This window comes from Meleagris gallopavo, chromosome 22 (genome assembly GCF_000146605.3).
Source record: "Meleagris gallopavo isolate NT-WF06-2002-E0010 breed Aviagen turkey brand Nicholas breeding stock chromosome 22, Turkey_5.1, whole genome shotgun sequence".
Taxonomy (NCBI): domain Eukaryota; kingdom Metazoa; phylum Chordata; class Aves; order Galliformes; family Phasianidae; genus Meleagris; species Meleagris gallopavo.
The window spans coordinates 2,833,357-2,858,498 of record NC_015032.2 but is presented as its reverse complement, the minus strand read 5'-3'; the positions used below and the strand labels follow the sequence as shown (position 1 = coordinate 2,858,498).

Genomic DNA, 25,142 nt, shown 5'->3' with positions numbered 1-25,142 from the left:
GCTGACCGGCGGGGCTGCGGTTCGCTTTGGAAGTCGCCTCGCTCCTCGTTTGCTGCGGAGGGGCGGCTGGGAGAGCGGCTTTCGCGATCACTAAGGAATGCTCGGCGGCTCAGCGACCCCCACGGGGACTTCCAGCATCCTTTCTGCCCTTCGCCCGTTTATTTTAAGAAACCGGCCAGACGGGATCTCTTACGACATAGGGGCTCGCGGTGTCCGTCCGAGAGCCGCTGGGCTCTGTGCCCGCGGCCACTCGGGGCTGCCCCGAGCCCTGGCACGGCCGAGAGCCTCACAAACGCGATGTAGGCAGGCTTGGGGACTCGCTGGCATCCAGCTTCTCTAGCAAGTGTTTTAAGAGCGGGATAAAAAAAGAACTGCTGTGTGGTGGTATTCTCAGGAGGCTCTGAAAATTCCTCCGGCTCGGAGCTGCGTGTCGCTCTCCTCTCTCCCGCAGGCAGCTGGGAGGGAGCGCAACGCATCGCTCCTGGAGGGATGGCTGGGAAACGTTCCCGTTGTGTCAGAGGGGCAAACGCACACACAGAACGAAAGCCACGCACGGCTGAGTTCTCTGGGGGTAATGCCTGTGGTGGCTGAGATGAGGGGACAAGCAAGGAGGCGATGTGCCAGTGTCAGGTGGGCTCTGGGGGAGACACAGAAGCAGAAAGGGAAAGGACGGCTCCAAGGGAGCGTGTAGCCTCTCAGGCTCTGGGCTGTACTTGCCCACAGTCAGCACGGCTCTTGGGGTGGCTCTGAGTGTGCTTTGGGTGGTCCCCTACAAGCAAGGTGGGCCCTTCCAGCTGTCTGAGAAGTTGTTATATGCCTGCTGTAATGAGGAACAGTGTTTGGGGAAGGAGGGTGCACCAGGGATCCCAACAGCTGAATTCATTTGTAGCACAGATACAGACTAAATGGCCACTTACAAACATGGCTCTGCCAGTAAAGCTTAAAGTATCCTGAGCACAGGACAGGACCCAGGGCTCCAATCCCTCAAAGAACAGGAGCTCATTGCAGTAAAGCACATAGGTTGGCAGCAGCATAGCAGAAACACTAAAACCCAAAGACATTCATAGACCTGCATCTTCCATCTTATTTCTGTACGCACAGTGGCTGATTCTGACCAGGTGTAAAGACTAAAAGGAGCTAGCAAGCACTGTTTTGCTTCCCCTTTCCCTTACTCTCCTCTACCAAAGAAAAGCTAATGTACTTTTGAGCCTCCTTGAAGACATGCATGCACACATGCACGCGCGCACACACACACCCCTGCCCTCCAAAAAACAGCTGTGAAAAACATTTTCCAGGTTGTTACCATTTTCTGGGACTCCCATCTTTCAGGACCAATTATCACAGCACCGATCCCTCCAACCAAATGCTAACTGTTACCCCATCGTACAGGGGCCAGGCACAAATCAGGTGGTTCTCCTGGGTTCATACAGGTCTGTAGCAGAACCAGGGGATCAATCTGCAAGGTGATAAGAAGCAGCAGAAGCTATACCACAGCTTTTTATTTGCCCTTTCTGTGCCACTCTGTTTTGATCTTCATTTTCACATTCAAAGCCTGAGCATGGATGTTGCTCCACATGCTTAAGCTACTCTTCAAGTCAAAGCCATACACACAGACCAATCCAGACAACAAGCTTTCCAGCACAGCAACCATTCCTTAAAGAGGATGAGAGAAGGAAATAACGACCAACATGCTTCTAGCCAACCCATGAAGGGAGGTGCTCCCCCAGGCTTACCAGTGTCAGCCGGTGCAATGGGGAGGGTCAGCTGCTCACGCACTTTGTCCCCAGCTCCTCCCAACGGCAGTGACAGAGAGGCACAGACATCACTGCAAGACTCAGCCCAGGACGTGAGCAAGAGCAGCAGTGTTGGACTATGAGCCATTTATTCCCCCATTTCAAAACATGCACTTCCTTTCAAGCCTTTGCACCGCTCATTCCTGGTTTGCTCTGCGTATTCCTGAATGCCTTCCTTCCCAGCACAGCCCTGAGAGGTGCAGTGCTCTGCTTGGCTCCTCCGTGCCTGCACATTGCTAGCCACAACCTGCTGCCATAGGAGCAGGCCAGCACTGAAATGCCAACAGTTGTTGATGTTTGCAATGATGTAATAAGCCAAACATCCCCACCAGAGAGTCATCAGCTTTACTGCGATTACTCTTTCCACAAAGTGTAATTAGTCTGTGGTGCTCAGTGCCTCTAGATATCACTGGCAGTAGGAGTTCAGAAGGCATTTTATTGGATAACAGATCATTCTGCTTGTAATTACAAGGATATTACATTTTAAGAATTATACAACCTCCTCGTTTAGGGCAATTAGTAACTAATGAAAAATATTTCATCATAATTACGAGTTTTCTTGCACCTCTGAGCCAAGGATACCAGCTGTATTTGGAGGCAGGATACCAAATGAGATGATCTTTCAGTCTGCCCAGGGAGGAGCCCCCAGGCTAATCAGTGATGCATTTGGATTGATGTTTACCTGTGAGTCAAGGTAACAATCTTCTGTCTGCTGCCATCACCTTGGGCAAAATCAAAAAGGATTTCCTCTCTGGATTGAAAGCAGCACCATAACATCTGCTGTACAAGACACCGAATTCTGCCAAAAAGCACTCCGAGCTTCTTGGAGCATATATTCATTTTGAAGCAAAGTGATGATAACTGCATTTGTTTTGTGTATATACATGTTCTTTTGGGGTAACAGCTGAAAAAAGGCAGAGGCAATCTGGATCTCATATGTGCACCATGCTGATGGCAACGCCTTTGCTGAAGAGCAGCTATTCATTGGACATTTCCACATAGGTGCCTATAATCCATAGTGCCTAATCTGGTCCTATAATGCATCAAAGAAACATGAATCATTCTTGACAAGTTACACCCACCCCGCTTTAGTCCCACTGCAGCAGCTAGCCTCAGCATCATCCTTAAGCCCCCACACTCTCTGCTTAAGGGAGTCTGCCCACGCTGGGTCCTTGCAGCTCTGCCCATCACCCAGGGCTGGGTGGATGGAATATGGAGCAGCAGATGAGCGGGGCATTCCACTTCCAAAATCCTCAACTAGGGCTGTGAGGCCGGGGCTGCAGGGGTGGAGAAGAGCAGCTGCCAAAGGGTTCCTCTCTCCAAAATCAGCTCTTTTGAGAGAATAGGGGGCTTCCCAAACAGCCCATCAAGATTGCTTAGTGATGGCTCTTCTAGTTCAGAGCATCCTCATTCCAATTTGCTTTAAGCATCTCCTGACACAGGTCTGTGGATTCTGAGATGTTTTGCAACTCATCTGGAATGCCAGAGCTTTAAGTGTTTGGGCTGTGTGACACAGGAGCCAGAGTGAGGCAGGAAGACAAAGGAGGGAAACAAAGGATCAAGGATTTTCAAAGCTCGCTTTCCTCCTTCCTGCTTTTGTTTTTCCCGGTTGGTACCCCAAAGGGGTAATGCATATTCCCAGAGTTGAGAGAATGCTCTTTCTTTTCCAGTCCAGCATTTCCAACAAGCACTTCCCCATAAGTGGAATAAACAATAACAAAAGCATGTTGTCAAATCCTTGCATCTTTGATTGGATACTGTCATGATCATCATTAGGATTTTCCACTTCTGTAAGCCCGTCATCTGCAGATTTCAAAGCCTTACAGATATGCGAAACATCCAGTGAGGAAGGCGAGTATTAATAGTTCCACTTAACAGATGGGCAAAGTGACATATAAAAGCAGCAAGTGCCCTGTCCTTGAAGCAGGGATGGAGCCAGTGAGCAATGTTTGGCTCCAACTATGAGCAAGTTTTAGAAGTGGGCCAAAGAATAAAGAGGAAGGCTGTAGATCTGACCTGGTTTGGAAAGTGATGAATTATTGCAGCCACAGTGATCCACAGCTCAGAGTAGGCAGAACTGCTGAATGAGCTACTGCTTGCATTCTTAAATGGTTAATTTCTTGCTTTTTGGTCTGCTAATATTTGTCCCTGGAAGCAAGAAATAAAAAACAAGCAGCAGTCCGTGACGTTCCAACATGTCCTAAAGCTGAAACAGCTGCTAAAATAAGCAAGTGTCTTGTTGGCTGGGCCCTGCAGGTCAGGAGATTGCAAGTCACCCACAGATGTTAAGGCCACAGAGGAAATGTCTGAGAGGGGCCTGGGGACCAAGGGAGAAGGCACAGCTGTGCGCAGAGCAACAAGGCAAACCAAAGCAGCTGCCAGCACCATACAAGCTTCCCCTTCTGCCTCAAAGCAGTTGACGTGGAAGTTTCACTTCTTTAAATGACAATGGGGCTTGCAAATGAATATTTGTTTGTACTCCCACTGCCAGCACTGAACCCCTCAACCTTCCTGTGTTGCCAGTCAGGTGCTTGTGTGCCCCAGTACACCCACATCAAGATGTTGAAAGGAGAAGTAAAACCAAAAGGGAACTCTCTGGGCAGGTTTTGCTCTTAGATCCAGCAGAGCAAATCACTTAGTGCAACCCCTAAAAGCCCTTCACTGCTCCTCTTGATGCTCACTACCCCCAGATCCCTCCCCTGTTATTGTCACAGGTGGTGGGAAGAGCCACTGAGCTTTATGCATCCTAACACCAGCACAGACACTGTTTTCTTATTGTTTTCCTTCCCCAGAAGCCACTGCCCTGCTGTGTACGGAGCCTGTCTGAAATCATGCCCAGAAGGAAAGTCTAAACCAGGTAGGGATTCCACTACAGACTGATAACATCTTCCTTCACAGAAAAGTTTTAACATAAGAAGGAAAAGGGGATTTTCTCCTTTCTGTTTTGCAAGAAGTCATTGACCACCTCTGTATTCTGCACTACCAGTTGCTAGAAAGTTGCTAAGAGTTGCTAAACACCTGTGGTTCTGCTGTAATGACTTTCCTGCTGTGTCTTCCATACCTCCCAGCCATGCACAAGCTGTGTCACAGCACCAGCTCCAGTCCACCCTGGCTGGTGGGTGGCTGCTCTCTCTGCTGCCTACTCTGCACAGAGGGTCACCCCATCAAAATGCAGGAACTCCCAAAGCTGAGCTTCTTTGTTACACTGGTGTTTAGGGTGAGCCTGCCAGCTCAGACAGACTGTCTGTGCTCTCACTTCTGTGCTGCTCAGAGCCTCTCAGTCACCTTGCTGCTTTCTTGTCACTCACAATCTGGCTGCACTGAGCTGGTGTTTGCAGGTCTGGCAGTGACAGACCTCTGGACTCACTGCTGCACAGACATTCACCCTGCAGGTCTCAGAGCAGCTCACCTCCTGCATCCAGCATCTTCCCACGTGTGCTGGAGACCTCCCATGTCTGTCCATGCCCAGGCAGCATCTCAGTGGACCATAAAACACTTGGCAATCTGTTTAATTACAAACTTTCCCTTCTGCAAGCATCTCTTTGTACCTCCTCCACTATTTCAAAGACATCTTGATAACCACTTCAGCTCATGCCTGAGATCCCACATCCCTCATGAGCAGCACGCAGGGGATTTGCCCTGCTCACAGCAGGGCTCAGCAGCTGCTCCCATCTAATGCAGTGCCCCAACATCTTCCCCCCCCACCACAGCAGTGCTGTGAGGTATGTGCACAAGGACAGGTGGAGCTCTGTTCAGGTGGGAGCTAAGCAAGGCAGCACAGCACCAGGACTGCTGCTTTGGGTGAGGGGAGATGTGGAACCATGTGGAAAGGCTCAGCTCTCCCTGCAAGCTCATTTGGAACTCCTGCACGTCCCGCTTGAACTGTCAGCAAGCAGTATGCCAGCCCTGTGAGCTACACAGGTGATTTTCCTGCATGCTGCAGCACAAATAACAGGTCAAACACACCCCAGGGAACAGAGCTGAGCCCATTTTTCTAATTAGCCCACCTCATTTCAGTATAAGGAATCTAAGAACTGTCCTGGTTTATTGCTAGGGAAGCAGACACGGCCCTGTCCCTAAGGAGGCTCTAGGGCCTGTCATAGTGGCTCACAGAGGTGGGCATAAGGCCCAGCGTGAGCATAACTGTAGGCTGCACAGGTGGATGAGGCAGGGCCAGGGCAGAGCCAGGCTTGGGCCTGCCTGCCAGCACCATCGTACCATAAAAACCACCAGCCCTACATACCTCCATGTTTGTAGAAAGGCCCTTCTCCACCCAGCAGCAGTGACCTTCCTCCAAAACAGCCATCTCTCCAGCAGCTGCTTTCTCTTCACCTCCCTTTATACTCAAGGGCAGCCCTGCAGGGAGGCAGGCTCCAGCTGCATCTCATCTCTTCCAGGTTCACCAGTATTTTCTCACCTGGGCAGCCTGCAGGGTGCTGGGCACATCCCAGACACAGCCTGGGGAGGTCATGGTGCCTGGTGTAATCAGAAGAGCTGTGGGACTGTTGGGTACTTTCCAGCCTTTGCTGGAAAGCTGAAGTGAAAGCAGAGGCTTTTTTTCCCGGGGAGATCCTGTGGGGATCCAAATGGCCCAGCCATGCTGGAGGGGGCAGAGGGGTTTCTGTGCCCATCACAGGTGGGAATAATGCATAGGTTTTTCTAGATGTGGCTACAACAGCAGCTGTGAGACTGCTACAGCTGAAGAGTTTCAAGTGCCTGCTATTATTCTGTTTTGAAATTTCACTCCTTAGCAGATCTTCCACACAGCCGTGATTTTGCTCACGTAAAAGCAAATTCATGTATAAAGGCAGTTAGACAAGAGGTGGGGAGAAAGTAAGAATAAAAATAGTGGTGGGGTGGAGCTAGCACTTTGCAGCACTGGAGGGGTCTCTGTGGGGCGCCGAGGGTAAAAGTGCATGGGTGGGCACTGGGCTGTTCTATGCAGAGTCATGTCCTCCCGCATCAGGATGAGCTTTGGGAGGGGAAAATGGGAGAGAAAGGCACCAGCTCACATAGCCTAGGACAGGCTCTGTACCTGCCCCAAATCTGGCTCAGCTCCCTTTGCTGGAAAGGCACTTTTAGGGTACCCCAGCTCTGCCCCAACAGAGGTGCTGGTAGTCACTAACCCTGCACATTTGGGGGCTGTCCTGGCTCTGTCTCCTTGCACTCTGTGGCTGCCCACCATGGGAACACCATGAAACTGTGGGATGTGGAAAACAAGCTCGACCTGGGAACCAAACACAAATACAATTGCTGTCACGGCAACTGTCTCCAGATGCACGGAGAGACTAATTATTTCCATTAATCAACATGGTGAGAAGCTGCAGAAGAGGCTCATAATGCAGATGAGGTTTGGATGCTGAGGGGAGGGAGGAGCCCTGGAAAAGCTCAGTTGTCAAGGAATACTGTGATGTTTCCCATGGTGGAGGATAACAACTGGCATCCTTGTGCAGCCAACGTGAGGCTGGAGTGTGAGCCAGGCTGGAGTGCGAGCCAGGCCAGCGCTGAGTGACGCTAATGAAGTGGTGTCAGTGTGTGCTGGGGGGAGCTGAGTAATGTTCCCTGCTCCCCTGGGACTGCTGCAGCATGTCAGCCTGCCCTGGGTCCTAGGGGTTGTCTGACACCATGAAACCCTGCCAGGGCATCTCCTGTGTCTGCTGGGAGCCAGGTGATGACCTGGGGAGCTGGAGCTGCAGCTGCAGAGGTACTGTGGGACAGCAGAGACAGGGGTGTGGGTCCCTGTGACCAGAATGTGCTGAAGGGCAGAAAGGAGGGAGAAGCTAAACACAAGGTATGTCAGGTCCTAACCCCTACCGGAGCCCAAACATTAAATCATAGGCTAAGTAGTGAGCTACCAGTGCTCAAATGATCTTCATACTGCAAAATAAGGCCAAAGCAAGCTTTGGATCTGCTTTACACACCAAGCTTCCATCTCCCTGCTGTAAATCCTCCCCTACTACGTGAATGACATTTTTCCACCAAGTTCTGGAGAACCCTAAAAGTTCTGTTCTTGAAGAATCCTTGCAGTGCATGGAGATGATGTGATGTCAAACAGCATCACCCAATTTCTGGCACTGGCTCAAGTGCATGGGAGGGTCTTGGGCCATGGAGAGGTCTGGTAGGCATTGGCACAGGTCTAAAAATACTCCTTAATCCTGATAACCCAGCCATGGAGTTCTCCTGCTTTGATGTGCAACTTCTCATGCATGTTCCCAGACCAGAGCCCATGGAAAATTTGCTGAAATTCCATCTGGAAGCTGTCAGACAGTTGGTGGAAACCCCCTGACCTCAAGTGCTGACTTCTGCCCTGCGGGATTTTTTCCCTCTTGGCTGGATGAGGATCTCACAGCAGGGAACCTCGCAGCAGACCGCAGGGAGCACAGAGATCCTGGTGCTGCTGCTTCTGTGCTGTACCAGGCTCCCTCTACAGCGAACTGTCTTACGCCGTAAATATTTTACAAGCCCAGCAGGGATACTGGGTGTGTTTTGCTGTTGTTATGGATCCGTCCCCAGCAGGACTGGGCTAATAATAGCCCAGGTACCCAGGAATGAAAGGGGGAGAGACACAGCATGGAGAGCTTGAAGGTACCGAAATGCTCTGTGCCCTTTGTCCATGCAGGTCTGCAGTACAGGGAGACGTGGGATGTGATGCTTAAACAGAAGAAAAAGGTCAAACCCCTCTTGGTGGAAATTTCAACCCAGAAACACAGCCAGGTTCAGATTGGCTTTGGGGACTTTATGCTTCCCAGGGGCAAAAGGCAGCAGTTTGATCCTTGGCTTGGACACCCAGAGAGCAGAAGCTGGCCTTGTGCGTCAGAGATCCTGTTCCAACCAGAACCCTGCCATGGGCACAGAGCTGTTGGCCCCAACGGCCACTTGTAACGGGCAGCAGCAGCAGCAGGGATGTAAGTGTGGGGCTCCAGTCCCTCGGGACTTGGGCTTAACATCCCACTGCCAGCCCTTGCTGGCTGTGGTCTGTGGGATGATCCTTGGGTGCCACAGGAATGGAGACATCTTTGTGTGGCTCCAGAATCAGTGGTAGGCACAGGCTGCTCCGTGCTGCCCATCGCCTGGGTGTTTAGGAAGAAAGATACGGCCCCATTCCCCACTCTGTAAAGGGAAACAAGGTGGGCTCAGATGGTTCTTGGGGCCAAGCGATGCCGAGAAGCCACGGCTGTGTTGAACCTTCCCACCTCCTCCCTTACAGCCCCTGCTGTGCTGTGCTGGCTGCCCTAGGGGTGAGGATATCCAAGCAGGACTTGAAGGCACCCTTTACCATGTCGTGCCACCTGTGCCACAGAGAGCTGAACAGAGTTTCCTCTGACACAAAAGTCTTCTGCAGTTTGTGCAAAACCAGGTTAGAAGCAGAGCAAAATTCTGAGGAAAGTCTGAGGTAAGAGGAGAAAGCTTCCAGTTTAACCTAGGCAAGGGGCAGATACAGCGTCATGTGAAGGGCTTCTTTGAAACTAGAGTCCGGGGCTGGGTGGTGCCTGCGGAGTCCATCCGAGCCCTCTGACTCAGATGTGGGCCACATTTCCTCCATGGGTGCATGGTTCTGTGTCGAGTTTAACCCTCCCATGGTAATTTCAGGCCATTGTCCACTTGAAAGAGGCACTGAGTAACCTCAAAAGTGTCCTTCTTTCATGAAAAGCTATCCCGGGGGTGGACTCTGAGTGCAGCCCAGGGCTGGCAGCAGAACCTCATCCTTGTGCCACACCTGTGCCTGCAGAACTCACACTGCTGCAGCCCTGTATGTCCTGCTTCATTCCCGTCCTCACAAGATATTTTGGAAAAATAAGCTGAGGCCAAACAGCAGGTTTAGCAGAAAGAGCTTATCTCAGCCAGGCAAGTGAGCTTGAAACTGCGGGGTCTGGTGTGGGGAGCTGCCACTCAATGACATCCACAGTGACACTGCTCCTAATGGATCCGCTCTCGTCAGCGGCAGATGCTAACAGTTCCCCCAGTTAAACCCTACCGATATGTTTTGCTTCTTCTTGGAACCGTGAAAACGCTCCTTGAAAAAATCAGGTTTCCCCCTGAAAATGGTATCGACGGTTCCATCACCCCTCCGAGCAGCAGCAGAGCGGGGGGAACCGAAAGGCAGCGCCCGGAGAGCCGCGCACCGGGAGCCGGCGGGGCCGCCCCGTGTCACCGGGCACTGCGGAGCTCCGGCGCCATCTCCCGGTGTCTTCTGCGGGAGCACTCGGTCCGTGCGTCGTTCAGTGCGTTCGGTCGGCTTCCCCGGTAGGGAGATCAATGTTGAGCAGCGTTTGTGCAGGAGCTGAACAAATGTCTCAGTGGGACATCAGCGCCGTGACACAAAAGCAAGTGGATGCAAGATGTTACGCTTTTTTCATTAGCCAGCGGTGTTTCTGAGCAGCTCCTCCTCCAAGTATCGACAACACCAGCAGGGCAGTGGACAAAACAAGTGGGCTGCTGATCTCCAGCTTCCACACAGAAAAGCAAGCTGGGTGCCAGGCTGAGTGAACGGGAGAAGGAAGCAGGAGCACCGGATTCCCAGCAGGGAGGCAGCACGTGACCTGCTGGTACCCAGGCACTGGGATGCTTGCAGTATGTTCCCAAAGCTGCCCAGCTCCCCGCACTGCATGCTGCCAAACCAAACGCCCTCAGCTAAATGAAGCCCTGAACACCCGTCAGGCTGTACCAGGAGTTGGCTGGTGGCTTGTGCTCATTGTGAGTCTTTCTTTGCACTCTGCGCTTGGCACAGGAGGGAGCAAAGGGATCCAAAATCCTTGCAGTAAGGTTGATTTTCACAGGGTAAAGTGCTGCTTCTCTCTAGAAGTTGTCTCACTTGGCACATGAATGTGACAAACACAGCAGCACTGATGCAACCCCAGTGTCTGCAAAGCTCATGAGCTCCTGGACCGTTTGAGTGAGTGCCTGCTAGAGCCCTATTCCTGATTACAAATTCTGGTCAGTTCACCCCTTCCCACTGCAGAGCCAAATTCAGCCTCCATTCAAAGCTCCCAGGGCAATTTGAGGAGGAAGGAGGGCTTAGGCCAAGCTGACATCAAGCTGAAATGCAGAGCTTTGAATCCAAGGCAGCCCCCCTTCCCCAGAGCAGCAGGCACATGGTGACAAAGCCGATGACAGCAGAGCCAGCAGCAGCTCGTTACCTGAGAGTTCAAAAGCTGCTCCGACAGGGAGCGGAGTTACAGGGACTATTTTTTCATGCTGTAATTTAACTCCATGCCGTAACCTAACCCAGATAGAGCCATTGCTCAAGGCTGGCCGAGCACCCTTGAGCTCAAAGCTGTTTTCTCTGCAGGATTTTGAAGGAGTATAGAGATGCGATGGAGGTAGAGTCCAGCACGTACACAGACTTCATTTCCTGCGACAGGGCTGGTCGGAGGAATGCTGTCCATGACATCCAGCGGGATGCAAACACCATCAGCATGCGCAAGCTGACCAAGGACATCGGCGAGCTCGGCGTCGAAGGGGCAGGTGAGGGGCTGCAGGCACTGGGGATGGCTCAGGACACCCTGCCTGGGTGAGTGCAGCCTGACACTACAGCAAAGCAAAGTCCCTGGGAGCCAGGTGTGGTGGGGGACACCTGGGAGGATCTTTTGTAACCAGTGCGATGGTCCCAGCGCACGACCACCAAGTCCAGGGCCTGTCTTTGGTTGGTTTGTAGGGTACTGGTGTTCTAACAAGAGCAAGCACTGAGAAACAGCCTTCTCGGGGCCAAGTACACATTAGATACACCTTTGGCTTCATAAAAATCAAGTGTGTATGTGGGGGTTGTGCTGTAACCCCAGCTGTAACTCCTAAAACAGGTCCATAACAGCACGTGTCTGGGCATCTGTCTACAATTATCACTAACTGGAGCTCAGCTGGCAGCAAGCAAGCTGGATACCTGCCAGGCTGCCCATGTGCAGCTTGCCCTTACAGGTTAGACACAGAGAGCACACTCCTGCTTTGAAAGGGACTCTTGGTTTAGAGCTGTTCTATTGATGCACCCTGAAATAAAGTCCTGGCACTTTCCTTTGAGCACTGAGGTGCCCTCTGAATCACCAGATACTCTGTTTTGAGAAGGGGTTGTGCTCTGAGAGCATTTAAGCTGAATATCTGGCTCCAGGTGGGCTGCAACAGGGCTTCAGCTGGCAAGCTGAATAAAACCAGCTGTGGTTGATGCCTGATCATTCGTGTGCTCAGCAGAGTGTAACTGTGCTTTCCTCCCACTCCTCCCTTCTGCAGAGAGTGAAGAAGCCAGCACCTCTTCTGAGAGAGACCCTGTAGCAAGACCAAAGGAGCAAGAAAGCAAATCATCCCCATGAGAGTGCACAGGGGGTGGGATGGGGTAGCAGGAGGGGCTTGCTGTGAACATTAAGCAAGAATTTGTTATTGAATCTGTGGACAAAAGCCAACCAGGACCAGCAACATGTTTGTTTGCCTCTGCTGCAACTGTTTTGTTTCAAGAACTGCAAGATACTGCACAAGGACTGGCACCTCCAAAAGACTTCTGCTCCCATCCCTGATGACTTAGAGCAACACTGCAGTGTTTGTAGTGATATGAGCCATTCTCAAGATGCCTTAGCTGCAATTTTCCCCTATGGGAAAAAACTATTTCAGTAATAATATACACTTTCCTGTCCGAGGTACCTTCCCCCTTTGCAAATTTAGACTATTATTTATTCTGTTTCTGTAGGTTAGAGGTTTAGATGATTGTTTTCTCCACGCACTGCCCTCATCCTGCATCCCACCCCTGAGCTGGCCTCCGGACCAGGGCGGGCAGCAGCAGGGACCAGCCAGCCCTGCACCCATGGCCAGACCCATGCAGCCCCGGGAAGGACCAAAGCACAGTCCCATGTGGATGAGCTCCACTGACAGACCCAGCAGCATCAGCCACAGGCATCTTTTCCTTTGGGTTTTAGCATTTTAAGGTATTGTTAAGGGGTGGGGGGAGAAACATTTTGCTGTTTTGACTGTTGAAATTCAGGCTTAACTTTGCAAGCTGTTAGCTGAGATTATCTCTGGTAGGATCTCACACCATTCTTTTAGGAGACATGTTTTGTGTTAAAGACGGTTTGATAAAACTATATAAGCTGTTGGAATAAACAACACAGCCTTTAAGTATGAAGGTGTTCTTCTGCCTGGATGTTTCTTCTTCCTTGGTTTTGCCTTGTAACAGATCAGGCTGCAGGAGGTAACACGAGCCCCGAAGGGGCAGATTGGAATCCCTATTACAAGCAAGGACATCCACTGCCTGCATTTCCCCACCCAGGAGCCTGGCAGAGCACTGGAACAGCTCCAGTCCCACGGGCATTCCTGGGTCCTGAGCAGGGCAGGGGCTGACGTGAGAAAAGCTCCAGCGGTGACTCAGGGACAAGCATCTCCTCCACAACTTTGGAAAGAACTGAACACACATTTGGGATTTGTCAGAGCAAACAACTCCATAAATAAGCAGAGGAGTTGCTGCCAGACAGAGGGCGAATTGCCCCCGAGTCTCCAAGAAGCAATGGCCACAGGGTCAGGACAGAAATGGACGAGACAGTGACCTACACAGGAACAAGGACTTGGCAGCCAGGTGGATGCTTCATCTGCTTCTTTGGCACCAAGGAAGCTGCCAGGATACTATTACAGCTCTGATCCCAGGCGGTGCCAAGAGCCTACCCCCTTCTACCCTTGGGGCAGACCAGCAGGTAGCTCCTGTCCTGGCTGACGGTATAGTTTGGACTTTAAGCTCCATTTATAGCTCTCCCTGCTTCCACTGAGCAGTATTTTTGTTCAGATATGCACATGAAGCAAGTGGAAGGGCGGTGCAGAAGGACTGCACACCACACATGACCCCCAGAAATCAAACATGAGCTAATCTTGGGTCTCCTGTCGCCGTTATATTTAGCCAGGTCACTAGTGACCCCTCAACCCACCCTTTGTGCTTCAGAGCACAGGCATCAGGTTCCCCTGCCACTCATCTGCCTGCACTGAGACCACAGACACAGCATGAACCCAGCAACATCATGACTTGCAAAGCTGCTGAGCACACAGATGCTCTGGGCTTTGATTTGAGATGGAAATTCAGCATGCAGTACCTCCCAGAACTCTAAACATGTACTAAAGGATGGGGGACTCAGTGATAAAGCAGTCCAACAGCATCACAGTCCAGGCTGCACCACTTGAGTCAGCATCACACAGCTGTGCAGACCTCAGGAAACAGAGAGAAAACGTAAACCATTATTGATACACATCAGAAAAAGCGAGAGCACACAGTGACAGTGCTGCTGCTTCGAGGGGTAAGAGAGGCATTTCTGTGATTACTAAAGAGACATGGGAGGTTGGAACAACATGCATCAACAAATCCAGCTTGCGAGTCTAACAAGAGGGGTGCTTTCCCTCTTCCCTGCCCTGCATTAAAGCTTTCAAAGCAAAGTAGTAACAGGAGGAGGCAGGCAGCCAAAGCATCACCACACCGACCCACTAACACAAACAGGGGTATGACAGCTCACACCAAAGAGCACGGAGGGCTCCTGCCAACTCCCTTGAGCAGAAAGGCAAGAGCATTTGTTTTCATATAAATTTGTTAATTTATTAAGCAGGATTAACTGTCCAGAATCCAAACAAACAATTTATCAGCAACATTTTTTTGAGAAAAGTTACCCAAAGAAGCTTGGTTCTAACAGCAACATTCTTAAATGTAATGATTTATCATTTTCTTTATATAAGTAAGAAATTCACCCTCTCCTCTCTATGTGTAGATATGCACCACGTATTTCAGTGATGAGTACTTCACTGAGAAGACAAATATGAAAACCTAGAAAGAATGGAAACGTTCCCAGCACTCAGGTGCTGCTAGCTGAGAGCGAGGCAGATGCTATATGTGACCACCACAGCCCTCTGCCAAAGGCAACTTTTTGGTGTATTATCTTTGGAGCACGCATCTTTGTAGCCATCTAAATCATGCCACACATCACACTCTCTGCTCAGGTGCATCACGATGCTCTCTGAAATTGGAAAATTATGGTCTGTTCTCTGGATGCATGGCTCTATTGCATATTAGTAAAGAATACTTTAATGTAAAATGGCTTAGGAATTTTGGTGAATATTTCCTGTAAATTCTCCACCAAAATGAAGATCTGACTTCTAGCCAGTGCTGTGGTTAAGTGAGAGAAGCAATTCAGATAGAACCTGAGACAGTATTTGATATTGGGCCCAAGCTTATTCATTTACTCATTGAGTTTTAATAGTGCCTAAAGATTACGTCAAGTCAGAAAGAGCACAGAATGGCTAAAGCAGGCATTCAAGCACAAGTTTTCTAAGGTTCTAAACAAAGATACAGGAAGAGCAAAATCTAATTCACAGGAATTCCCCAGGGTGAGTACAAAACTGGGAAAAATCCCAGAAGGCAGATTTTGGCCCAAAATGGAAAAAGTGTTCCAACTTCCTATGCACGTATGAGCACAGCTGGAGCACAAGGTGTGCGCTTCTGTGGCAGTGATACCGTAAGGCCTGAGACACAGAACTCCTTGGCTGAGGGAGGATGCCAAAAAGGCTTTCTTAAAAAACAACAACAACAACAAAAAGAAAACAAAACAGAAAACCTTCAAACTTGTGCACCAGTTCCCAGCTTGTTCTTGTCCTATTCTTGTTAGCACAAGCCTAACCACAGGTAAACCTCGCTGTAGCCAAACTCCCTATCTGCATGAATGGGAAGAAATCCTCTGCTTCCAAAGTGCTCACATGCTTCCTCTGTGGCACACCTTTTCCCAGAAAAGGCAAAGATTAATCCTGGCCACCGTCAAAGGCAGGAGTGGTTATTCCTGTACTGCAGAAAAGGGTTAAGGCATGGCAGGGGACCTCCTTCTGCTCTCATTTACTGGGCAGAAGCAGCAGATGAAGGGAGGAGTTTGAGTCTGCTTGCTCAACGGCAAGAGGAAGCTGGATGTCCATTTGGGAGACAGTTCATGGAGGTGATATGGGTGTGTATGATAGGAGCCTGATTGTGCTTAGTGCTGTAAGGGGTGGCTGGGTGCCAATAATGGAGACTGACCCCGGCACCTCCTCCTGCTGCTCCCCAGCAGAGCAGAGCCAAGCACACACAAGGAAGGGGCCAGTGCTCCACGCTGGCTCTCAGGATGCATCACGAGGTGGCAGGCACCATCCCATAGGCTTCATACAGCGTATTAAGAAGCTCCTGCTTTTCTTTCTCAGGTAAGAAGCTGGACTGAGCTGCATTGATGTTCTGGAAAGGCAGATGGAGAACAGAAGGGAGATGTTAAGACACACCAGAGATGTGGCTGTACATATCCTAATATCTCCAACCAGGCTGAGGGAAGGTGAAGTTTCTACTCCAAAATACATTTCCACAGACTCATTTCCCAGGGCAGCTGCTCTGTCTCTCCCACTAGCAGCAATCCCAAGAGGAATGCAGCTGGCACAAGGAGGGGGTCTTTAAATACTCTGGAGTTGGTAGGAATGGGTCTAAAGAGCGTTTCCTACACTACGGCTTCTCTTTGTACCAGCCCAGCTGGTGGTGGCAGCTTGATGCATGCTGTGTGACAGCCTGGCTGCACAATGTCACCTGCTGGCCGGCCTCATGCAGGGATGTGTCTTTTGTTTGGCTTCTGCAAGGGCAGGAAAGGACAGCTGGCATCCAGGAACCTCAGCTCAAGCTGCCCTTCAGTGCACCTGGATTTCCTGCTTCCAAGCAAATATCCTTGCAGACAAGGAGGTGGGAGTCATGAGCATAGCTCCCTTTGATGTGCAGATAATACAGACTCCCATCACCTACCTGTCTTTCTACTTGGGTAAGTAATTGGAAAAATCAATGAAAAAAGCCAGTTTTCTGTCTATAAGACACAAGTGACTGCACACCAAACCAGGAGTCATTTTGTTTTCAGTTTAGTTTGCAAGTGTAAAAACTGTAAGCACTTTTGTAGATGCTGAATCTTAGTAACTTTTGGAGCAGGCTTTGAAATAACCTCCCTACAATTCCAAACTGATATAAAAAAGGTCCCTTCCTTCCTACTGCTCAGACCTGCTTGGTAGACCTTCCTGGACTATTTCCACCAAACACAGCCCAAGGCAACACCCATGCGATGCCTCCAGCTTCCATGCTGCATGAAGCCCTGCAGGATTTTATTTCCATTGAAAACTCTTGGTTTATGAAGAAAAAAAAAAAAGCTGATGTCTCTGGGCTTCACCAGGACTCCTGCAGAGCATCAGCCAAGGTCAACTCACCACTCTCTTGAAATCCTCCTCAGTGAAGTCCATGTACTCCTTCACTATGCTGTAATCCTTGTCAATGGTGGAATTGAAGATGAGGGGGTCATCGGTGTTGATAGAATAATTAGCTTGATCCTTCTTAAACCTGTAAGGGAATTGGTTCCGGACAGCAGGTAAGAGCCTCGCTGCAGTACAGCAGTTCCAAGCAGTCACAACAGGGTGGGGACTTTAAGATTACGCATTATTTGTAAGCCTTACTGTACTACTGGGTGTTTCCTGAAGTCCGGAAGACATGCTCCAGTCAGATAGCTGGACCAGGGGCAGACCTGGTTGTGGGAGTTAAACACAATAAAACAGGATCAGCCTTGCAGACCTGAACCACAACTGCACGGGCAGATAGCTGCATGCAGGCAAAGCAGCGCAGGGCCTTGCCCAGGCACTCCCACCTCCCACTCTGCAGTGCTGAGGCCTCACCTCAAAGTGCGTTTTGGTTCTCAGCAGCTCCCTGTACAGCTCGGGGTCCTCCAGCACGTGGTAGCCGTGGCCGATGCGCTCAGCCTTCAGGAGGTGCACGGCCTGGGGAACAGGGAGAGCAGCTGCAGCCCATGAGCACAGCAACGCTGACATGGAAACCACTTGGGCTTCCACCCCGCACCCCTCGTACCTCCTTGACCATGGCAGCCGGCCCGGCTTCCCCAGCGTGGACGGTGCGATGGATGCCGCATCGCTCTGCTTCCTGCAAGGCGAGGGAGGCAACAACGCCTGGGTCTGACCCTGAGGGAAGGCCCCATCTGCACAGCCCCCAGCCCACAAAGGACGAGTTGGGTAACCACAGACTCACAGAATGTCAGTGGTAACACCACCAGCAGCAGGATTTCCCAGCCCATGGGCACTTAAAGCTTCGGGGCAGGAGCAGGCAGTGATGGCAGCCCAGCTGTTTCACTGAGCTCCAGCCCCACGTCTGCTGAGAGCCACTGGGATATAAACATGGGAACAGTGCCACTATTTAACAAAATATTTTTAAGAGCTGCAATTAATTTTTAAGCTCTCCCAGTTGTTTGTGGTCTGAATAAAGTGCTGCATGTCCTCTAGCCAGGAATAACCCTGTGGGTGTTTTCTTATCGTTGTTTTAAAGAAGCTTATTCAACAAACCTCATAAGCCTCCTTATGATCAGAAGTCGTCTTCAGCAGCTCATCCCCAGCCAGATCTATGGCCACCACAGAGTTGTTTTGATACTTCTTGCACAGCTCCACCACCTCTGGAGACCAACCTGGAAAAGACAGTACCAGTATTCAGGAGAAAGTTTTTGTATGAATCACACCTTGAGCGTTTTCTAACCATGGGACATGTGGTGTCATGGGATAGTTCAGGTTGGGGTGCACCTCTGCACAGCAGCAATCCTGCCCCGCTGCACAGCATCACCAGCTCCTCCAGACATGATGATGGAAAGCAGCTGCAAAGCCTCCTGGCAAACCAACCTTTGGCAGTTTTATCTTTTTGGTATGAGTGGGAAACAGAGCAACAAATGGCCAACATCTACTCGAGAGTTATCTCTGACCAGGACACAGCATAATCTCTTGAAAAGGAAATGCATCTATTAGCTGATACTGCACCTGCCCTTAACAAGAGGGCCAAGAAACAAGAGATAAACTCCAGTGTTAATTATTAACAGGCACCTGCTGTGTACCTACAGTCCTGAAGTCACATGAACACATAAGAAAACTGGTGCAAATTCATCATCTTTTATCACTAGTTTCAAACTTATCAGGTTAGAACCATTATTTTATTAACAACTTCAATATACACTATCTCTAGCTGATATTTTTGTCTCTCCTAACAATTCCTAAGTTCCAAGTTGGCTTCAAAGGAAAAACTTTGTACACTGACACCACCTTTTCAGGTAGCACATGCACTAAAGTCCAGACTCAGTTGTTTCCAAGAGGAACACTTGCTGCTGTGCAAACTCATGATGCACGTGCTGCCTGCACCCTGCAGTGCTGCAGCTGCAGACACTTTGGACACAGCTTACAGCTTCCTGTTTCAGCAGCCTTTCTTCCTAGAACTCAGAAGCCCAACGGTCAAGGTTATAATTTTTGCTTTGGGTTCACCGAGCAAATAGAAAAAAGCCACCCTCAAATCTTCCCTTTTCCAGGAATTTAATTTTTCATATTTTCAGGCACAAATTAGCCATATTTTTGTTAGCAAAAATGTTCATCCTATTAAACCTGATAAAAAATGTTGTTAGGATCTGAAGACATTCATAGCAAAGTTTCAGTGTCAGACAGCTATGGCCATGCAACTTGCTGCACTTCTCCTGAGGTGAAGACGTTCATGGAACTCAGCAGGCCAACAAAACTCTGCTACTGGATAAGTTTAGAACTGCCAATTTTGGGATAAACCCTTGGTATTTGGAGCTGAGGTCTGTTCTACGTGTCGTTCCATTTAAAACCAGCAGCAAGTTAGCGGCCAGCAGGGCCCCTGCTGTTGGCTTTGGCTGTGCTGCCCTAGGAGAGCTCTGATCCTTGGGCAGGGAGCAGGGTGCAGGAATCACAGCTCCTCCAGGAGACTTCAGCTAGCTCTCCTGATCTGTTCCATTTTCACAACCAGCAGAGCCTTTATAGGAGCAGAGGGCCCTGACAGAGGGAAAATAGCTCATTCTCAGCATGTGAAGTCCCACATCACACCTAGGGCCACGTTTCTGCAGGGGCCTGAACCCAGGGAATGTCTGCCGCGCCACGCATCAGGGAAGGGGAGCAGAGCAGCGGGTGAGCTGCAATACATTACTTGGCATATGGCGCATGCAGCATAGAATAGACCTGGCTTTGATGTGGAAATCCCTTTCTCCATCCTGCAGTCCCTGATTTACGAGGTTAACAACTTCCTCTGGAGTGAGGTCTCCCCTGTGGGGAAGAAGAGATGGTGAGAGCTGGGGAGTGCTGTGGGTGGGCAGGAGCTGCAGGGACCCACAGTGAGCAGAGATTTCATGAAGGCAAGGCTTCCCAGATCCTGCTCGTAGCAACATCCCCAAGAGCACAAACCAGATCCCCCAAGCAAACAAGCACATTTACACCCACACCACACCCTCATTTAAAAGATGTCAGACATAAGACCATGCAGACACATCTAGTACAATTAGCAAAGTGACAAGAAACAGGATTGTCAATCCCACTGGGGCACTTTTGCAGCAGTAGGTGCCCTAATATCCCTGTACAACAGGCCTGGGGGGTTCCTCCTACCCACTGAGACGTATTTTGGCCAGTGATCTGTACAGGGTAAAGCCAGACTTCAGTCAGCACCTGTTCCAGCAACAGCCACTGCAACATGTTCCGCAAAGGGCCACCAAGCCCTGGTGTCATTAGACACGTATTAGAGCACAGGTGACACTGAGACAAGGGATGAGGAGATCACCAGCCTCCCGCAATGCTGACTGCTGCCTCTCCCAGTTCCACTTTGCAAGCAGGCAGCCCCTTCATGAGCCCTGCTTCCCCTCACGTGGAGAACAGCTTCAGCCAAAAGCTCAAGCACAGCTGCTTCACACATGCAGAACTAAGTGCCTGCAGCAAGGCACACTCAAACATGACAGCACGCCGAGGTATGAGAAGAGGAAAAACACCATGAATGGGGCTAGGAGAAGGAGTGCCAGAGCCGGTTGCACTGGAGGAACGGGAGGACTTGGATGACAGATGCACTGCCCAACCCGCATGGGTGCTGGCTCCTTGGTGCTGGGAGCTGAGCTGTGCCAGCCGGGGAGCACAGTGGGAGCATTTACAATTAAAAATGCAATTACATTAAAAGTCATGATGAAATCTTACTAATTAACTTGCTGCAGCAGGTTCTGAAAAAAAAAATAATCATTAGTCTTCGCATCCCGCTGAGTTGCAACACTTTGCCTAAGGAGAAAGGAGGATGGGGTAGGCAAGGTGAGCTGTCTGCAGCCAAACACTCCCGTCTGGGCTCCAGCCCCGTGGGATGGGATGGGATGGGATGGGATGGGATGGGATGGGATGGGATAGAGGAGTCACTCACTCGGCCTGTCCCCAGGGGATGGGATCCACGCGGCAGTTGGCCAGCAGGTGAGGGCTGTACCGCACCTCCACATAGATGACGCCTTCCTTTGCCTTCGCCTCCACCAGCTCATATGCGATCCTCCGCACTGCTTCGCGGTCCCCCCTGCAGGGACAGCAATGGGATCCATCATCCCTGCCATCACGAGGGAACCCAGAGGGATCCCACCGAGGTGGGTACTCACGCAATGGCGGGCATGTAGTGATTAAATTTCTCCAGAAATAGTTTAAGTGATAGCGGTACGTCATAGCTGACATGCTTTAGGAGGTCATCGACGGTGCTGCCGGGGAGAGGAATCCCTCTTTTCCTGGAAATGAAGCCACATTTTACTGATGGGGAGGGTTATCACATTTTCAATCAGCCTATTCTGTACAGCAAGCATGTCTCAAGCTGGCAGAGCCCGCTGCTGTTTCTTCCCAGAAGAGATATGACACACACTGTCCTTCCAGAGCAGATGTGGCCTTAGACCTCTGAATGGAGCACGGCAACCCAAGACATGAGAAAACACAGGCACTTGGAGTTACAAGCCCACAGCAACCCTGTGGAAGCAGAGCCAGGGCACAGCACAGGCTTCAGCGTGAGCTCAACTGAAGGAGCTTGGGATTATTTTTTGGCACCTCCCAGTCCCAGAGGCAGAATTGCCAAAATTCCTTAGAAAAGTCATTTCTCACAGAGGCTCCAGAGCCTGAGCAATCAGGGAGGATCACAGGCTTGGGATCACACCAAACACACAGGCTCTGCTGTGAGTGAGCCCATTCCCCAGCCCCATATTACAGCATCCATTAGGACACCCCACGCAGGAGCACGGGGCAGCCTCGGCAGCTCTCACTCCCCAGCTCCCCTAAGCAGACAAGGTGCCCATGCCTGTCCTCCTCCAGCACCACAGAGGGACAGGTCCCCACGTGCCAGCCAAGAGCCGGGGACACCACACGCCTCCAGGCAGGCTTCCTCATCCACGCACTGTCACCTACCCACAAATGCCAGCCTAAGTCAGGAATAATAACCAGACATTTGTATTTAATCCTCTTTCCTTCCCAGCGCTGTCAGGATGAATTACAGCTGACCGACAGACGTTTCTCTGCTAATAGAGATAAGGCAGCGGTGACAGCTCTAGCGGCCCGCTGCCAGCAGCCACCCCACAGGAAAGCAGCCCCACCAGCACCGCTGCAGGGCCGAGCACATGCTGCTCACTTCCCCACTGAGGCAGGAAACCAGCCCCACGCTCAGCCTTCAGATACAATCGGCACAGATTAAGTTGCTGGCACTCAGCGGGGACGGGACGCTCGTCGCCGCCAAGGCATCGGCTTTCCTCCCCACAGTGCCCTTTCCACATTGCTGGCAGCTCTGGCTCAGCTCTCCCCTGCCTGCCCTGGGAGTGCTCCCTGCACAGCCCTGAGCAAAGCTCTCCCACTCCAGCGATGGCACTTGGGGACACTCCGTAGCACAAAGCTGCTGGCGCCGGCCCTCTGGCTTTGGAATCAATGTTAAGCCAAATTTCCAAAAACCGACTTCCTCCCCAGATTAATGGAGCTGTGCTTAAGAGCTGCTTCCTGAAATCTTTCAGCTTGACACATCCTTGATCTGTGATTATCTGCTCATGTTCGTTCACGCTGTCAATGATCAGAGCTGGAGTAAGTCGCCAGCTCCTTCTGCCTACAGCTGCAGAGCCAGCTCCTCATCCCAATTATTCAAAGCCCACCAGCTTCCCAAAGCCAAACCATCACCTAGAGCCTTCCTCCCCCAGATACTCACTTGCCAAAGTGTAAGATTGTTTCTGGTTGAATGGCTCCATCCAGATGGAGGTGAAGTTCCACCTGCAGTAACACAAAGAGACATCAGGGAGGTACTCTTGGAGCTGCAGCAAAGCCTTAAGATGGGCATGCAGTGCTAACACGGGTATGGATGCTGCTAATACAGGGACCAAATCACAAAAACCAAATGCAAAACCATTTGAAGAACATCACTGTTAAGAATTTCAGTTTTGATAGCCAAAGTATTGTCCAAGTATTTTCTTATTCCTGTGCACACCCAGATATAATATATTTGGCACTCATCAACTTTAAATTAAGCAACAGTTCTTTAGAAATGTGTTGTGTTTATCAGTAATATAAAGTGTTTTTTCAGGACCTGCCTTATCTGTACTTAGCTGTGTGGCTTGGAAGGTTGAAAAAACAACCCTCAAACAAGCATCAGTCAACCCAATAAAAGAATCATAACCCAAGAACTTGGATTCTGCTTCCAATAATCTGCTCCAGATATGATCTTAATTATTATTTGGCGTTATCAAAGCATTTTAGGCTTTGTAAAGCTACACATGTAGAGTCCCTAAGCAGAAGGTGCTGTACATAGAAGTACAAGAGCTGCCCCATAGCGCTCGCAAGCTGACTTCAAAATAAGATGATTCATTTAGACTCAAGAGAAATGGGACAGTAACTCAGGTCCATGTGAAATCCTGTTTTGGAAGAAGAGTCACAGAGAAGGGAAAACGAGCTTTTCCAAATAGGCAGCTGGAGCTTTGGAGAAACACAACAAATGCAATTTGGAAGTTGAGCTGGGAAGGAAAATTTTAGCTGTAAAATGGTTCAGTTAGATCATGGTGTTTCTAGAACTGTTTGTTTTTAAGCAACAGAATAGCCATATAATAAATATTTGTGTACCAAAGGAAGACTCTGAAGCACAAAGCAGCTGTTGGGAAGGAAAGCCTCCAGACCAGTTTTGCTTGCTCCAGGTCTTTCCAATGTGGATGAAGTGAGACACCAAAACACCCAGGGAGAGACTGTTTCCCCTATGCCAGCCAGGTGTGGGGCACAAACATCTGGTAAACATCTGCTTAACCAGTGGGAGGTGATCCTGCACTGCAGCCAGCCAGGGGTCACAACCCCACCAACAAAGATATAGCTGTTACCTCTCCTACCCTTCAGAATGACCTGAGCCCTACCGAGATGGAGATTTCCAAAGGGCACAATCTGATCTTTCCCCCTGCGCTGAGTTTCACAATGCTGTTTGCAAGAACTAATCCTGAGAAGCAGTAGATAAAGGAATGCATGATGGACACGATCTGCATCACCAGATGTGGACAGCTGGCACGTTTTCCACTCCTGAGCTCTGACTGCAATTTCAACATCATGGAGCTCCATTCCTTGAGGTTTTTAATAGCCCCTGTGACCTCCTGGTGGAGTTACAGCCTGGGACTTGCTCACTCTCACAGGAAACCCAGCAAGCTGAACCTACCCCACACATCCCTCAGATGCTCCCTGCCATTCCAACACCACGCTTCCATTCAAGTGAAAGCACACTCAGCACTTGCATGCAATCCACCTCCTGCTGCTGATACATGCAGCTCAGAAAGCAGCAGTGCTCCTCTCCAGCACCAGCACGAGGCTTCTCACATGCATCTCAGCTGCCTGCTTCACCAACCCTGCAGTTTCCAGGTCTGTAGGAGGCTGCAGAGCTCCACTGCAGCTCCTTTCTTCTGTGTTTGTTTTGGGCAAACAAAGCCTAAGGCTTTTCCAGATAGAAGTGGGTAATGTGACCTTGCTTTAAGTCAAGGAAAGTACCCAGATAAAGATGAAAGAGTTTGCACGAGGTTGCAGGAGACGCTGCCCAAGCAAGCAGCAGCCCTGACAGAGAGGCACACATGTGTGGATCCCATCTCACAGTGAATCCCAGCTTTGTTTGGAAGGACCTGGACTTACAGACCAACCATGCTCAGCCCAGGACTACGGCAACTCAATAGTTTGGCAACAGAGAGACCCACAGACATGAGATGCCCCAATCCACGGATGCCCTCAGAATAGAGGCTGTCAGAGCACTGTTTCCTGTTTCTATGCAAAAATAAGAAAAAAATTAGATCATCAACAGCACGTAATGCGCTAGAGCAGAGGTCAGCAACACGGTTCAGCTTTAAGCTAAACAAAGAGAAGTGTTAAGGGCTCTGGCTTGGCCTCTCCCTTTGAAAACATTGCAGTATTTTCTTTGAAACTTGTGAGATTCAAAAATAAACTCCAATGCAAACTGCAAACAAATCCGTTCCAAGACTGATTATTTTCACTTTAGTGATGAGAGGAGGAAGAGGCTCACGAGTCACGTCAGTGCTTTTG

General features: G+C 50.2%; 2 protein-coding genes across 2 annotated transcripts; one reads left to right on the top strand and one right to left on the bottom strand.

Moving 5' to 3' along the window:
- Nucleotides 1-4,542: 4,542 nt before the first annotated feature.
- PKIG (cAMP-dependent protein kinase inhibitor gamma) lies at nt 4,543-12,894 on the top strand. Its single transcript, XM_010722299.2, has 3 exons — nt 4,543-4,650; nt 11,083-11,258; nt 12,012-12,894. Exons 2-3 carry the CDS (start codon nt 11,108-11,110, stop codon nt 12,089-12,091), a joined length of 231 nt encoding a protein of 76 aa, XP_010720601.1. The 5' UTR covers nt 4,543-4,650; nt 11,083-11,107; the 3' UTR covers nt 12,092-12,894.
- Nucleotides 12,895-14,981: 2,087 nt separating this feature from the next.
- On the bottom strand, nt 14,982-21,076 carry ADA (adenosine deaminase). Its single transcript, XM_019622153.2, has 7 exons — nt 21,004-21,076; nt 18,129-18,247; nt 17,641-17,712; nt 17,451-17,552; nt 17,235-17,302; nt 16,992-17,121; nt 14,982-15,993 (listed from the first exon to the last, which is right to left on the bottom strand). The coding sequence occupies exons 1-7, from the start codon at nt 21,074-21,076 to the stop codon at nt 15,892-15,894; spliced, it is 666 nt and encodes a 221-aa protein (XP_019477698.1). The 3' UTR covers nt 14,982-15,891.
- Nucleotides 21,077-25,142: the final 4,066 nt, after the last annotated feature.